This window comes from Sminthopsis crassicaudata, chromosome 4 (assembly GCF_048593235.1).
Source record: "Sminthopsis crassicaudata isolate SCR6 chromosome 4, ASM4859323v1, whole genome shotgun sequence".
Lineage (NCBI taxonomy): Eukaryota > Metazoa > Chordata > Mammalia > Dasyuromorphia > Dasyuridae > Sminthopsis > Sminthopsis crassicaudata.
The window spans coordinates 465002694-465019556 of NC_133620.1; the positions used below are offsets into that span (position 1 = coordinate 465002694).

At 43.8% G+C, this 16863-nt stretch overlaps 1 protein-coding gene across 1 annotated transcript in view; it reads left to right on the forward strand.

Moving 5' to 3' along the window:
• SRRM3 (serine/arginine repetitive matrix 3) overlaps positions 1 to 16863 on the forward strand; it is a 108948-nt gene that overhangs the window by 30729 nt on the left and 61356 nt on the right. The window contains exon 2 of the mRNA XM_074264129.1: positions 16371 to 16629. Within this exon, the coding sequence (XP_074120230.1) occupies positions 16403 to 16629 (227 nt within the window). The 5' untranslated portion in view covers positions 16371 to 16402. The remainder of the gene's footprint in view (positions 1 to 16370; positions 16630 to 16863) is intronic.

The window sequence follows — 16863 nt, forward strand, 5'->3', positions numbered from 1 at the left end:
TAAGTAAGGCTGTGAGGCTCAGATGTGGAAGGGATTAACTGTTAGGGATGAAGGCTCGGAGCTGGGGCTGGGATCCCAGAAGGAACACTGGAGGCTCAGGGTCAGGAGTGGGAGCCGCAGAGACTCAGTGTTTAGGACTCCAGGGCCAGGGATGAAGGATGGTGCTCACAATGGATGCTCACAATGGAATATAGAAGTTCAGTTCTGGGAATGTAAACAGAGTCAATGATAGTTCAGTGAAGGAGTGAGGGCTTAGGATATTTGGGAGGGGGTTCTGAGTGCTCACTTCAATGGCTATTCATTGTGGGGTATGGGGCTTAGTGAAGGGGATAAAGGTTAATGTGCTAGTTTGGGGCTCAATTCCATGGTGGAGGTTCAGTGCTTAGAATAAAAGGTTCAGAGATGAGTACTCAGGGCCAGGTTTATCATTAGGCAGGAGGCTCAGTGTGGAGAAAAAGAGTTTAACATCTAAGATGGGCTGCAATATTGTGGGGAAGAGATGAGAATTCACTGTTAAGGATGAGAATTTAATTCCAGCCAATGAGCTAAGTTCTGGAAATGGAAATGGAAATGGAAGAGAAAATCAAGTGGGTCTAAACATAGCAACTGAGAGAAAAAGGGGAGATGGAACTTCCCAAATCAATAAAATCTGACTCTGGTCTCAAATACTTCCTTGAGAATACCTTCCTATTATATCTCATGTCAATCACTTCCTCAAGAATCTACAATAGGGAACAGCTAGGTGGCGCAGTGGATAGACCACCAGCCCTGAAGTCAGGAGGACCTGAGTTCAAATCTGGTCTCAGATACTTAACACTTCCTGGCTGTGTGACCCTGGGCAAGTCACTTAACCTGAATTGCCTCAGGAAAAAAAAAGAAAAAGAATCTACAACAACTCCCTGTTGCCTATTAGATTAAATCCAAACACTTTATATGGAATTAGAAACTCCTTCTCCAGCTGCCTCACCCCTGTTCCATTCTCATATCACCAACTTCATCTTTTTTTTTTCTTTCCTTTTAATCTAGCTAAGCAATCTCAATCTCCTGCATATATCTCACACATTCCTACCCTGTATCTTCATATTTGGGCAAGTAAGAGGAGGCTCTGAAAGAAAGTAGCCCAGAAAAGAGAAAGAAAGTGCTATAAGCAGTTTGGGACTAGCCCTGCAGCTGTGTTTCTGCATGTGCTATGGAATATTACAGGCAAAAACCATTTCTCTCTGACCATAGAGAGGCCTTCTAGCCTTGAAAATCACATTTAGAGAAAACTTTGCCTAACCCAGTGGGTGTCAGCATCGCTGTATGCTTTTCCTCGTTGTTAGGAAATGAAGGAGATGGTTCTTCATGTGTCAATTAGTCTCTTCCCACTAAGTTTTCATTTCCTGATCCTACACCTTACAGGACCAGGATAGGGCTCAGACAGAGTGTGGCTGCCACAACCATGACCAAAGTTGGAGGCTAAAAGAGTAAAGAGAGTTTTCAAAGTTTTGAGTTTTCAAATTATACATGTAAAACTTTATTTTGAGTCCTAAGTGCTTCCAACTTTCGGAAGTGACGGATTAAATTATGGGCATTGGAATAAGGGGGTAGGAACATATATTGGCATACAAGCGGCAAGTCACAGCAGAGGGGATAATTCAGAAACCCACCTCTTCTAGAAGATGTGGGACATATTATAAGTCCCTGAACTAGAGTTGTTATTTGTCCTTCGTTCTCAAAAAAAGACCATGACATCAGGGAGGAAATGTCATGACATGAAAATGAATTGGATTTAAATGAGGGAGGGCTGTGCAAAATCATTGGGGTCCAGTGGCAAGCTATAGATCACGACAAGTAGAGATGGTCCTGGATGCAATAAGAGACATTGACCTTTTTAAGCTAAGGTCCTTAACAGGTCTCAGTTTAGCCGAGGCAAAAAAAAAAAAAAAATCCATTCAGCTATAAAGACTAGGTAAGAATTGAGGCAAAAATGAGCTCTTTTACCTAGTCATAAAACAATTACTCTTGGAAATCCTTAAGATTTCTGGCCAAAATAAAAACAATTGCTATTTACATTCACTCTAAGTCAACTAGGGCCCAAACCCTGACCAGATAGGATTTGGCTTGGGATTTATTGTTGGTCAATCAATAGGAGCTAAAGTGATTTGAGTTTAAAGCATGATTCTTAAGAAAGAAATGTGAACCCCCAAGATACCTTGGGAGGTTTCAGCAATCAAAAAATTATATTCCTTTGGGCAGAGCACCCAAGATAAGGGAATGGAATACTATGTGGACAGGAAAGAAGGAAAGAAGGAAGGAAGGAAGGAAGGAAGGAAGGAAGGAAGGAAGGAAGGAAGGAAGGAAGGAAGGAAGGAAGGAAGGAAGGAAGGAAGGAAGGAAGGAAGGGAGGAAGGGAGGGAGGAGGGAGGGGGAGAGGGAGGAAGGGAAGGAAAGAAGGAAGGGAGGGAGGGAGGGAAGGAAGGAGGGAAGGAAGAAAGAACTATGTTGCCTAAATGATCAATTTTAGTTGGGTTCCCAGTGGGGCAGCTCTTCTCACAGAGGTTGTTGTTTTTCCTTCATTCTTGAAGAGGACCATGACATCAGGGAAGTGATGTCATAACATGCAAGTGAATTGGACTTAAGTGAGGGAGGGCTGTGTAGAGTCAGCAGTATCACTTTCTCCTCCAGAGTCATCTCTCAAGATATAGATCAGGAAGACTGGTGCTGGCCCTCCCCTGAACTAGATAGGACAGGAATGAATGAGGTTTCAGCACCTAGGACCCGTGGACAGTTCCCTCCACAGGAGTGAGCTATGCAACTCTTTTTTTTTTTTTTTTTTTTTCTTTGAGGGACCTGCAGAGATACCTTAATAGGGAAATTAATGGGACTCACTAAATCGAATGAATGTATGTGACCTGCAGAAATGGTCAGCGTAGAGTGAATGTTGAAAGGATATAATAAAGGAGACTGTAGAGAGGGCTATATATCACTTGATGGGAGGGAGAGGCAATTGTGATAGTGTATGGGTATTTGTGTGTATATGTGTTTGTTTGTGAATGGAAGAGAATAAACCCAAAGTGATTGGATTCAGCATGTGAGATGCCCCAGGCTGCACTGTCAAAGGACTCACAGTTGATTCCAGCTAACAAGGGATTGGGGAGCTCAGAAAACATTGGGGAAAGTGAAAGAATAAACAGAATCTTAAGGAGGAAGTTACTTCAGATTCCAGGATGACATCAACTGTAGCAATCAATGTGTCTGCTGCAGCAGCTTGAGGGGAGTGAGGGATGTCACCTCTAGTGGGATGTGCTGTCTGTGGTGATGGATGAATCCTGGGAACTTGAGGAGATTGGGGGCTTATAGTTAATTCTCAATTATCTGTTTTGGGAGTAGGATAAGAGGGGGAAGTGATGTAGACAATCCTCAAACCAGTTCCAGTTGATTTGGGGATAAATCAAAGATAGACACATTCAATTCTGCACCCACAGACAATCTCAAGGTAGCTGGCTAAGGAGGATCAATCTAATTCAATTCCACAATTATTAAGCATCTACTAAATTCTAAGAATCTACAAAAACCTTCCTCTCTTGCCTCATTGTGGTATAGAGGTCACCCTGACTCCTTGAAGGCGCTGTTCATTGATCACAAACTCTGGCAGATTTTGGAAACGTTACTAAACTGGAATAGTTTTGAGTACAGGCCTGGTGACAGACTGCATGTCTGTTGCCTGAAAACTAGCCTAGGTTCAGGTTGGCCCACAGAGTCTCTTTGCCACAGCAGCTCTCTGTAACTAGACTATACATTTTTAGGTGAGGGCCGGATTCTTCCTTTTCTTTTATTTTATTTTGTTTGTTTGCTGAGGCATTTGGGGTTAAGTGACTTGCCCAGGGTCACACAGCTAGGAAGTGTTAAGTGTCTGAGATCAGATTTGAACTCAAGTCCTGACTTCAGGGCTGGCGCTCTATCCTCTGCACCACCTAGCTGCCCCAGAGGGCTGGATTCTTGTTAGTATATTAGGCCAGGGTTTAGAATACATGATACAGAAATAAGAGTTGACTTGAGAATCAGAGGACTTGGTTTCAAATCCTGCCTCTGATCTTTCTAACTATGTAATAATATTGGACAAGTCATTCAAACTCCCAATTCCCTCAACTATAAAATGCTGAAGTTGGATTAGATAGCCTCTGAGGGGGTGTGAAGTGCCTAGAATGCACATTGCCATTGCTTTTGGAAAGGATATTATGTGACAGCCTTTTGCCCCATTTCTATGACTTCAAGACCAAAATACCTTTCCCTGGTACCACTCTCTTATAAGTGTTATCTTTATTTCTTAGAATATAAATTCTTTGAGCTTATTGAGCTTTCCCTCTTTGAGGACAAGAACTGTCTCACTTTTGCATTTGTATCCCCAGAACTTAGCATAGTGCCTTTTTGGTGTTGCTGTTCAGTTGGTTTTCAGTCATGTCTCACTCTTTGTGCCCATGTTTGTGGTTTTCTTGACAAGAATACTGACGTGGTTTGCCATTTCCTTTTCCAATTCACTGGGGCAAACAGGGTTAAATGACTTGGACAGTATGACTTGGAGTATAGTCTAGCTATAGAGAGCTGCTGTGGCAAAGAGACTCTGTGGGCCAATCTGAACCTAGGCTAGTTCTCAGGCAACAGACATGCAGTCTGTCACCAAGCTTGTCAATGTCTGAGGCCAGATTTGAACTCGGAAAGATGAGCCTTTTTGACTCCAGGCCCGGTGCTCTATGGTTCTACCTAAACATTAGAAAATAAACTCTTTGAAGGCAAGGACAGTCTCATTTTTGTATTTCTATCTCCAGAGCTTAGCACAGTGCCTAGCACATAGCAAATGAGTGATAAACTCTTTTTGATTTAATTATCCATTTACGTATTATTAGCGAGTCAGAGAGACACCACCACAAATTCTCCACTATCATTTGCATTGGAATTATCCACTTTTTAGAATCCTTATCAAATTTTCACCCTTAAACTCCTTCGTTCCTCTTTAACTTGCTTTTCTTTTCTGGGTCAACTCCCCATTTCCTGCCTCCATCTGTGGCAGGAACCTGTTTTACTTCCATGCTGAGAAAAGTCAGTTAGGAAAGGAGACCTTTGGCAAACAAAATCCTATAATGCTACTCACAGCCAGGGACCATTTTTTAAATTGTCTGCTGCTTTGAATTATCCATGCCTTTCCCTATGCTCTTAGCACTCATGAGGGAGAGTTGACTGTCTCACCCATTACCCTTCTTTTCATCAGAGGAGCTCCCTTCTTTCCCTGAGGCTGGACTCCATCCCCAGATGGAACTTTTCCTTTGGACCAGATGCTCCCAGAGGGCAGGGAATGAATCTTCTTCATTACATGTGCCCTAGGCTGTTCCCTATGCAAGTTTTCCAGTTAAATCGCATGGATGTGGATGTGCATGTGAGAGGGAGAGAGACCATCTGTTCACTGACATTTTTCCTTGCCTATGCCCATCTACTGACACCAGCAAGGACCATTTTACCTCCAAACACAACTGATGGGTTTCCCTAAAGTCTTTGCTAGCAATCCCCTCACCACCAGTTTCCTCCCCTCCCCCAGCTGCCATCTCTCTATGAGTGATTATCTCATTAGCAGAACAGTCTTCCCTGGCTGTCGGTAGGGTTTCCAAAGCAGATTGGCCCCCCGAGCTACAGATGTGCTATTTCACCTCCAATTAATCTTCATCAGGAAGGGATGGGTTGTACCACATGCCCTTTTTTATCATCCTGGTCCTTACTCTGTCCTGCAGACCATGCATCCCCCCCAATATTTTTCAGTTTTAATATAGGGAGAAGAGAAAAAGTGGCTGCTCAACATTTGGGTGTAATAAGTTTTGGGGGCAGGGAAGGAGTAGGATCCTGATGGGTTGGATTTTTAATAAATTCAGACAGGAGGGTCAGAAAACAGAACACTGGCTCTTTAACAGATCTCTTGGCTTATGAAGAAAGCAGGTCCCCTGTGTCAGCAGGCATTAAATTAGAGCTTCATGACTTAATCTGTGCTCAGGTGGGGCTGGGATAGCTCCAGCTTCTTAGTTCCTTGCTAGGGGACTTGACCTGGAAAGCCCCAATGGGAGGAGAGAGAGACAGACAGAGAGAGAAAGAGAGAGACACAGAGACAGAGAGAAAAGAGACAAATGCAGAGAGAGGGGGGGAAAGGGAGATTGAGAGAGATTGAGAAAGGAGGAGGAGGGAAAGAGAAGGAGGAAAATGAGGAGGACCCAGGAATGAGCTCAGATTGTGGCTATTACCATGGGCTAGGTAAAGCCAGCTAGGGCTAATATGTTTCCTGACTTGGGGCTTCTGAAAACATCAGCTTGAATTTCTTCTGAGCTCTTGATGTAAAGAAGTTTAGGGGGAACACATCAGGTATGGCCACAGCATCTCTGATCACTTGGGCTCTCTGATCCCTCGGCCCCTATCCATGTAGAACTAGAGGTTTATGGAAGGGGCTTAGGCTAAGTGGCAAGATCCCAGCAGAATTCAGAGATGACTGTGATCCAGAGAAACAGGGATACCTGGAGTCTGACTCTTTCTCCTCATTTTCTTTTTCCTCACATTTCCTTCTCTGATTTTCAATATGTCTTTGTTTTTTCCAAGTCTCTGATCTTTTAGTCCTCTTCAATCCTGAATATCATTTATTTTTCTAGTTACCGTCTTTCTTTGCATCCCTGTTTTTCTCCCTATATTCCTAGAACAAAAGTCACTTGCTTGTTCAGAGAAATTCAACTGGCTCCCTCCTGCCTTGTGGATATAATAAAAATTCCTTTATGGCCTTTAAAGTCCTTCATCATCCAGTTCCACTCTACCTTTCCAAGAATATTATACATCAGTCCCAATGGTGTGTGGTGAGTGTTCAACAGCTGGCTCCACCCCATGGATTATATACTTTAAAGTCTAATCTGTATTACTAAAAATTTTCTCAATCACTTTATTAAGTCTAGGCAATCTAGACAAAAAGTCAGTTAAAATTTCATTTGGGGTGTTTTCTGATGTCTGAGATCTATATGTTCACACTGAAAATTTTATCATCAACTCTTGTGAGTTTGGGATTCTCCTCCCACTCTGTGATCAAGCCAGAATGACATACTTGCTATTCCTCTTACTGTGCCTTTGGACTGTCTTCCATGGATTCCCTCCCTTCCTCTACCTCCTAGAATCCTCTCAGCATCCTTAAGTGCTCAGCTGCCTCCTGGGAGAATGAGACTTTGCCTCAGCTCCCTACTTCCTAAGGCCCCCCCAAACTAGCCTCGAATAGATTTGGCATGTATAGGCTACCTGATTTTCCCCATAAAGTATAAGCTCTCGGAAATTAGGGGCAGTTTGGGTTTTGTCTCTGTTTCCCTAATATCACACAGTAGGAATACTGCTGTGGACGAATGAATGAAGATGTCACTGTTCCTGTCTCTGACTCAGTATCTCTGGTGATTTCTGTTTCAGCAAAGTTCATCTCTCTCCCTCTCTGTCTCTGACTCATTGTCTCCAATGAGGGATTTGTCTTTTTCTCCTTGTGTCTGTTTCATCATCCCTGTCTTTCTTTGTGTCTCTATCCCCATCTCTCTGGGTGCCATGTATCCCTGTCTTTCTGAATCCCTTTCTTGGTTTATGTCTCTATTGACCTCTTTGAGATAGAACTCACTCTCCATGGAGCTAGGAAACCTTGGGAGATCTTACATTTTGGACATCCTTCGAGTCTCTGCGTGAGCCTGCTAGACTTATCATTATGCTAGGGCTAACATACAGACCCATGATTGGCAGTTGGGCACTACAAGGTGCCACCTGCTTCAAAAAGCCTTTCCGGATCATTGCCTTATCAGCTCTCTCTCCGTCCTCAAAAAAAATCTATTTATAATTGTCTGTGCAAATGTGTCCTTCCTATCTCCTAGCAATAGAATGTAAGTTTCTCAGAGACAAGGTACCTTTCCCTTTATCTTTTCATCCACAGCACCTGATCCAGAGTAACAAGCATTTATATAAATGCTTGTTAAGTGTCTATTATGTTTTGCCTGACTTTTTATGAGTGTAATGGAACTCAAAATTTTAAAATAAATGTAATTTTTAAAAAAATTACTACAAATACTTGGATCATAGTTTTAAATCTGAAGCCAAAAGGGGACTTAGAGGTCATCTAATGCAACCTTTTCATTTCCCAGATTAGGAAACTAAGACCCAAATGGCTTTTCTGTGGTGATACAAGTAATAAATAGGAAGGGTCAGGCAGTACACCAAGATGATGAAAGATGGTCCCTGTTCAATGCCAGTCTAAATAATCTCTCTCCAATAGTCATCCTAGATCCACAGCTCCCTTATCTTGCCTGAAGGAGAGGAGGTAGCCTCAGCTGGGTTTCTATCTCAGTGTGAATACACCTCAGCCTTGTTTAAATTCCAGGACCTCCAGATGGAGATGTCTAGCAAGCTGGAGGTATGGGACAGGAGCTCTGGGGAAAGGTCAGGGCTGGAAATATCGATGTAGGATTCATCAGCCACCAAGGTGATAATTGAAGCCATGGGAATGGATGATGCTGCCAAGAAAGAGTGAGAAAAGGACTGAGGCCAGAACTCTCACTTAGTGCAACAAGAGGAGGAGACAGCAAAGGAGACTGAGAAGGATCTGTCAGGTGGCGAGGAAGGAAACTCGGAGAGGGTCAGGCCATGAGGCTGAGAGTGGAAAGGACCTTCAGGCACAGGAGGTGGGCGACAATATCAGATGCTGCAAGAAGAGGGTGATGAGTGAGAAAAGCTCATTAGATTGGGCAATTTGGCTTCCCTCTGAATGTGCATCCTTGACTCTCTCACAGGGGTTCAGGTGCCAAAATGATTGACCTTCTCAGTGCTACAGGGGCTAGTGTTCATTTCATTCTCCTCCTGGTGTATTAGTAATTCATTTCCCCTCTTCTCCCTCTTCCTTCATCTTCTATGAATTGTCTTCCCTCCCCCCACCTCCAGCTCCTCCAGGGAGGCGTACTGGCATGGCACTCACTTTCCCTCCCTTATCTGTTTCCTGCAGCCACTGCCGCTGCTGTTGCTGCTGCTTCAGGTGGCTGTCTGTTCTTCTCTCTAAGGTTACCTTTTCGGAGGATCATAGATTTAGAGCCCTCGGAGGTCATCTCATCCACCCCCTCTCATTTGTCATAGGAGGACATCAGCGCCCATGGAGGGGAAAGGGCTTGTCCGATGTTACACAGGTGATTAATAGCAGTATTGCTGCTCGGTCCCAGACCTAGCTCCATTGCGCCACTCTGTCCCTCCTTGCAAACTCCCTGGGAAGTCAGCCGAGCTTGGGGCTGTGCCTTGGAGAAAAGCCTATGGGTGCCTCTCTTTCCAGCTCTTGTATTGTCCCCATGAGATCAGTCTAATTTAGTTGAGAGTAGGAAAGAAACCTAGGTTCAGATCTCATCCCTGACACTTGCTGGAGCTATGATCATGAGCTCCTCCTTGAGCACCATCCATAGGGTGGGTATTCCGCTGTACCTACCTTGAAGTAGACTTGTAAGAATCAAATTAGATAAGGGCATCTAGGGGACATAGTGGATGGAGTGCTGACCCTGGAGTCAGGAAAACCTGACTTCAAATCTGACCTTAAATACTTGACACTTACTAGCTGTGTGACCCTGGACAAGTCATTTAACCCAATTTGCCTCACCAGAAAAAAAACCAAGGAAACCAAAAGAATTAAATTAGATAATGTATATGAAGTGTTTGCATACTATAAAGTGTTATATAATGATTATGATATTGCTGCAGCTCCTTTCTCCCCAATGAAACGCAGGGTAAGGTACCTTTTGTAATCATCTCGCATATATCCTCTCCCCATCTGGAGAACCCAACTTAAAAAGAGCCCTTCAACTTCTTATTCTCATACCAGGACAGATTTCTTGGCCCCTCATTTCAGAGGAAAATCTAGAGGTTGCTTGGTTCCCCCATTTGTTGAAAGAAAGCTGTCCACTGGACACTGTTCCTTCTCCTGAGGTTTTGGTCTATCCTTGGATTATTGCAACCCCTACTTTTTAATCCAAACCATCCATTCCACAATACAGATGAGTACAGAAAGAGAGCAATGGGAAGAGTACTTGTTCTGGAGTCAGGGGCTTTGGGTTCGAATCCTGCCTTTGGCATCCAATAACCAGTGCAATCATGAGCAAGTTGCTTCAGCTCTGTTTGCTCCTTTGGGTTGAGTTGAACCTGATGGCTCTAGGATGGAGAAGGTATAGATCTGCATGGGTAAAGGAAATGTCTTCCTTTGGAGTTCTTTTTGCCCAATGAAATCGCAGTTCTAATTTTAAAAAGTAGCATGTGAACCTAAAAGATAAAGTCCTTGAGGGTAGGTATCCTGGTATCCTTTCACTTTTGTTCTTATATCCTCAGCACCTAGGACAGTGCCTAGCTCATAATAAGCACTTAATCTATCCTTGTATATTGATTAATTGATGGATTAGTCCCCTTCCTATTCCTTCTTGACAACCTTGAGTCTGGGCTCCTGTGTGTGTGTGTGTGTGTGTGTGTGTGTGTGTGTGTGTGTGTGTGCAATATTCTCCCAATGTCTCTGCATCTGTCTCTTGTTTCCATGTGCTGGGCTGAGTCTCCAACCCAAATTCTTGTTCTTCCTGCTTTCCTCGATGTTTCTGCTCCTGGGTTTCAATTCCCATCTCTCTTAGTGACTCCATTTCTCCCTTTGTCCCTCTTTGCCTCAATCTCTCTTTGTAACTTGTGCATGTCTCCCTATCTCAAATTCAATATCCCTGACTGTGAGCCTCTCTGTTGCCTATTTGTATGCTTATAACAAGGTCCCCAAGAGTGCCCAATCCTTTTGCATCTTTCCTATCCTCTTTTCCCCCCTCCTAGACTGCTCCCTCTTCATTTCCTCCCCCCCAGGGAAGGAAATAAGTACTCCTTGTTGCTTAGCAACTAGCAGCCAGCAGTGTCATGGAGAAAGGAAATAGAAATAGCTCAAGAGATGGACCCCTCCTCCCCTCCAACACACATAACGGTCCAATGATGAGCTACGACAGTGGTAGCTCTTTGCTCTATTTCTCCAATTGGAGATAAGGAGTTCAGTTGGAGCTTGCCCCCTGTGGGCACAGTCCACCTGTGAGGACCTGGGAAAGGATGATGTGGGGAGAAGGCACTGGTGGCAAGTTGTTCCCTATAACAAAAAGCAGGACCAGTCCAGCAAAATTATGATAAATTGTTATTTATCCTTGCCTGTTCAGCACCCCTCTTCTCTCCACCTGAACCCCTGACTATGCCCCATTCTGCACCCTTTTCTCCCAAACTACCTTCTGACAGAGTCATAGAGTCATGGGATCTGGAGCTGAAAGAGACTACCAGATCATCTCGCCTAACCAATTATTTTACAAAGAAGGAATCAGAGCTACAGACCACAGGGAGCACAGTCTATGTCTCTAACATAGGTCATGGGACCATAGTTCTAGAACAGAAAAGGACTTTGGAGGTCATCTGCTCCAACTCTTTCATTTTTTTCATTTTTCAGATGAGGAAACTGAGGCTAAGTTAAGGGACTTGCCCAAGCTCACATGGATCACAGTATAATAGATTTTTAACTGGAAGACAGCAGAGAAGACATCTAATCCAACTCCCTTTTTCTATAGATGAAGAAGTTGAGGTTGCAGAGTTAAAATGACCTTCAGTGTCACATACATAATAACTGGCAGAGGAGGGATTTGAATCCACAACCTCTGTGTTCTGACTTAAAATCCAGAGATATTTCCACTGTACCATAATTAGTTAATTGGGGAGAGGATGTGTGTGTGTATGAATATATTATTTCTTTAATGGAAACTTCTTTTAATGGAGATCAAATCATTAGGAAGGAAAGGTATGAGTAAGCTCAGCCTCCAAAGGGATTAGAAAATCTTTTACCCTTTGAGCTCTGGGCTCTTTCTCCAAGAGAATGGACAGTCCAAGAGTCAGATTCTTCTGGATTTCATTCAGCCCCATCAATTCTTACTATATGACATTCAGCTCAACCCCTTTCCTCCTCAAAATGCATCAGGAAACAGTCACTGAGTGAATTGTTAAGGACAAAGCATGATCCTTTCCCTTGTGGACTGAACTTGAAATCTAGAGGGCATGGCCCAAAGCAGGGGGCAGCCCCTGAAAAGTGTTAAGACACAGCTATACAAGGGGGTACATCCCTGGGACTTTGCACACATGTATAATAAATGGTCTCAGTAGACTATGCTCCATATGGATGGAGCTGTGATTTTTTTTTTGCAATGTGAGGCAGCTCCCAGGGTGGAGACTTTCTCTATCAGCAGATGGCAATAATGATTTAATAGATAATAGTAGCTCACATTCTTAGAATGCTTTAAGCATGGAAAATCACTTTACATGCCAACTGATGCTCACTATAGCTGTGATGTGGATGCTATTATTATCCTCACTTAACAAATAAGGAAACTGAGGCTTACCAAGAGGGGAAATGACTTGCTTATGGTCACCGTCAAGAAGTGTCAGAGATGGAACTTGAGTACTGCAGTGTCCTTCTGGCTCCAAGTACAGCATTCCATTTCCTCCAGTTACTGCTTTCATAAATCACTACCACCATCAATTTTTTTGATTGGGCCTGAGATTTTACTGGTATTGGGAGCTCACAATAAGGAAATTTCCTCTGTTAATGCAGATCAGCCTTTGCTCTGCAATGTGTAGTCCTAGAGACTTGCCTGAGTTAGAGAGATCAAGGATTCACGCAGGGTCATGTAGCCAAGATCAGGATTGGAATTTAAAACCATATCTTTCTCACTGGTGCCAGTTTTCTTTAACTTCCCCCCCCCCCCGAGGCTGGGGTTAAGTGACTTGCCCAGCTAGGAAGTGTTAAAGTGTCTGAGACCAGATTTGAATTCAGCTCCTCCTGAATTCAAGGCTGGTGCTCTATCCACTGCACCACCTAGCTGCCCCCCCAGTGCCAGTTTTCTACCCATAATGCCATGTTACCTTTCGTGTATGTGTTCTTAGTCCTAGTTGTGGAATATTGAATATGTATATTGTGCATTTGTCTTTGTGTTACTGATAAGCGCCAATGTGATTCCAAGGAATGGGTACCAGGGTTAAAATCCTGGCACTGCCACTTATTCCCTGGGTGATCTTGGACACTTCCCTCTCTGGGCTTAAAATATGGGGAAAGAGAATGAAGGGGATTGATAATAGATCTTCTCATAGTGCACAGAAGTGTCCTACTTATGGGCTAAGGATATCCTCTGTCCATGGTCCTGATTTAATTCAATTCCATTTTGTTGGCCTGCAAGCTCAACTCATACGAGAGCATAATAAAGCAGCCAAAGAATCTAATGTCATCCTGGAAGACATTAATAGAATAATCTCATTAACAGAAGGAGATGAGGGAAAGACCCATTATATTCTATGCTATTTACTGAGGATTTCCTTTGTGCGAGGTACTGTTCTGGGTGCTGGGGGGTGTGACATGTATGTGTGTGTGTATACATGTGTCACACACTTGCAGTAACTTGAAGAAGAGAGCGAACCCTGGCATCTAATGTGATTAGAAAAGGCTTCCTATAGAATACGGTACAAGGTACAGCCTTGAAGGAAGCTGAGGATTCCAGAAGGAAGATGAGGAAAGGATGCATTACAAACATGAGGGACAAGATGTATAAGTCAAGGGGTAGAATATGGACTGTCAGTTTTGGAGATTGGCAAGGAGGCCAGTTTGACAGGCACTTAAAGGGGAGTGATGTGCAATAAACCTGGAAAGCCCGACTGTGAAGGGCTTCAACTGCCATGCTGAGGAGTCTGTATTTTACCCAAGAACTAGTGAAATTTCTCATCTGGAGTATTATGTGCAGTGTTGGGGGGGGGGCGTACCTTTTAAGCAAAATGCTGACAAGCTGGAGCATGTCCAAGAGAAGGTAACCAGGATGGTGAGAGGATTATAAAGGCTTAGCTCTAACCCTGGGAGAGATCTGACAAGCCATTTTGGAGATGAAAAAACTGGAACTCAGAAATATTAGGTGACCCAGTGTCCTAAATCATATAGGTCAAAACTGGCAGAGCTCAGATTTGAATTCAGGTCTCATGACTTGAAATTCATCACTCTTTCAGAGTGAGGACTTTTTGATTGTACTGGCTTTTCTTTTGTTATCAAGGATTAGCTTAATGAACTGGGGGTATTTAGCCCACAGAAGTTCTAAAAGTTTTAGGGATAACAAGATAGCGGCTCTCGGGTATATGAAGAGCTATTGCATCTAAAAAGGATCAGACTTTTCTTCTTGAACTATGGACAGAATAAAGATCATTTTGAACGTGGTAGAAGGAGTCTCAGGAAGATGGATTGAGATCTAATGGAAGAAAAATTTTCCTAAGAAATACAGATGTTCTGAAGCAGAATGGCTGTGTGACCCTGGGCAAGTCACTTAATCCCAATTGCCTCAGCCCCTCCCCCCATCCCACCCAAATAAAAAGCAGAATGGGCTTCATCAGGACAAAATGGAAAAAAAAATGCCATAGAATGGATTCCTATTTAGGTATATATGAGATGATATTTGAGGTATCTCAGCTCTGAGAGACTGGGGTTCTGTGACTGAATTGTTGGCTGGGGCTGGGGAGTCCCAAGCTCTGTGTATTTACTGCAGTGATACTAGACCTGTGTAGGGCTGGTGGTATGGTACTGAAGGGAGAGACAGGGCTGAAACTGGCATGGAATCATCATATTAGAAAGCTAAATGAAACTTGAGAGATCATCCAATCCATTCCTCTGCTGCCAGGTTATCACACATGGCTTATTGCTATGACACAATCCATGGGGGCAGAATAAAACATAACAGACTCCCCAACCTTCCACACTTACTTACATTTTGCAAGATTTATTCTGTACTGTTGGCTGTCATGGTTCAGCTTTCTAGTTTAGTCTCTAAGATCCCTTATAATTTTGAGCTTTTGGAGACCTCTATCTGGATGGACATGAGTGACATTTGCATTGAGGGTTGTTGCTGACAAAGGTAAATATAGCATTAGAAGATCCGGGTTCAAATCTCAATTCCTATTATCTTGTGTGACCTAGGACAAGTAACATGAATTCTGAACCTCAGTCTTCCCATCTGAAAAATGAGACGCTGGAGCCACATGATCTTGATGGTCCCTTCCAACTATAAATCCATGAAGAACTGTTCTTGGGGAGGCTCAAAGAGCAAAAGCTCTGAACAGTTTTATTGCTGAAAGTGAGTCCACAACTAGTGTGACCATAGCTATGGACTAAGTGTCAAAAAGTGGCAGTAAAATGGAGAGAAGACCACCAGCATTTAGAGTATTTCTATGATGTAGAGATCATAGGTCATAAAATCTCTGTGGTGCATGGGAAGAAAGTTGAATCTGAGGCCATCAAACCTTTGTTCAAATCCAGGCTACTTACTATCTTTGTGATCACAGGCCCTTTTGGAGACAATTTGACAAGATAGCCTCTAACATCCTTCCTAAATTTATAAACTCTGGACTGAAGAACTAGAAGGGACCCCTGCGATCAGATGCCTTTCAAGCAAAAGGAATTGAGGCTGAGGGAAACTCAGGTTTGGGGCTCTCTAGTCCAGAGGTGATTCCACAATCATGAGCTTCTGGTCAGCCATTCATTATTGAGCCCTTCTCAAAATAATGAGCTTTCAATAGAATTGCAGGGAATTAATACATTTCTCCAGAGCCCCCTCTTGTTCAACTAAAGCATTATAAAATCCACACGTTCCTACCTATCTGTGGTACTTGGCATGAACAGATAAACCCTGGTGTTGGAAGTAATCTACTTGAGGGGGGGGGAAATGACTCAGTGATGGAGGCTTTTTCCCCAGCCTCTGAACCTCTTTGACACTGGTTGCTTCAAGAAGGAAAAGGGCAATGGATCTGGAGCCTGATGATCTGGCTCAAATGCTGCCTCTGGTGCCCATTACTTGTGTAAATGTCTGAGTCTTACTTAATCACTCAGTCTCAGTTTCCTCATTTATCCAATGGGAGGAAGGGTTGGACTAGATGATGTTTGAATTTTCTCCCTAATCTAGCTCTATGATGCTACTGAGGGAGGATGGTAATTGGATACAGCCCACTCTGTATCCCCTGGGTATGTTTCTTTCTCCTGACATTGCAGACCTAAGTGCACAATGTACCTCACCCTGCCACCTCTACAACTGGCCTTTTGTAGGAATTCCTTCCCCTCTGGCTGCCCCTTTTCCTTTCTCTCCTGCCCAGATGCTGATAGGAGTAGTGTTATCTCCCATTGAATCATTGAGCCGAATGATTAAGGAGTAGAATTGGGGGGGGGGGTGTCGGGTTAAGAAAAGTAGACCAGAAATTAGTCTGGCCCTGAAAAATCTCTTTATCCCTCTCTGTCCATTTTGCAGGGACTGTGGCCAGCAGGTCAACTCAGGCAGCCATGTCGTCTACTTTCAACAATGGAGCCAGCATTCCCTCTCCGCCAGATGCTGCCAACGGCTTCCCCCAGCCCGGGGCCTCAGGTGCCTGGCACAGACCTGAGGAGGAGCTGCGAGTTGTGGAGCCCAGCCTGGTGAAGAAGGCCCACCGGGAGATCCTAGATCATGAGAGGAAGAGGCGTGTGGAGCTCAAGTGTATGGAGCTGCAAGAGATGATGGAGGAACAAGGGTGAGTGGGATGGGTGGACAGAGAGGTCACTGGAACCCTACTACCATGTGAGTCAGCCTATCATTTTGTGTGTGTGAAGCAGCTGGGGTTAAGTGACTTGCCCAGGTTCCCACAGCTAGTGTCAAGTGTCTGGGGGTGGATTTGAACTCAGGTCTTCCTGACTCCAGACCCTGCCCTCTCTCCACTGCCCTACTTAGTTGCCCAATAGGAAGTTGTAGGTGGTATTTATGACAG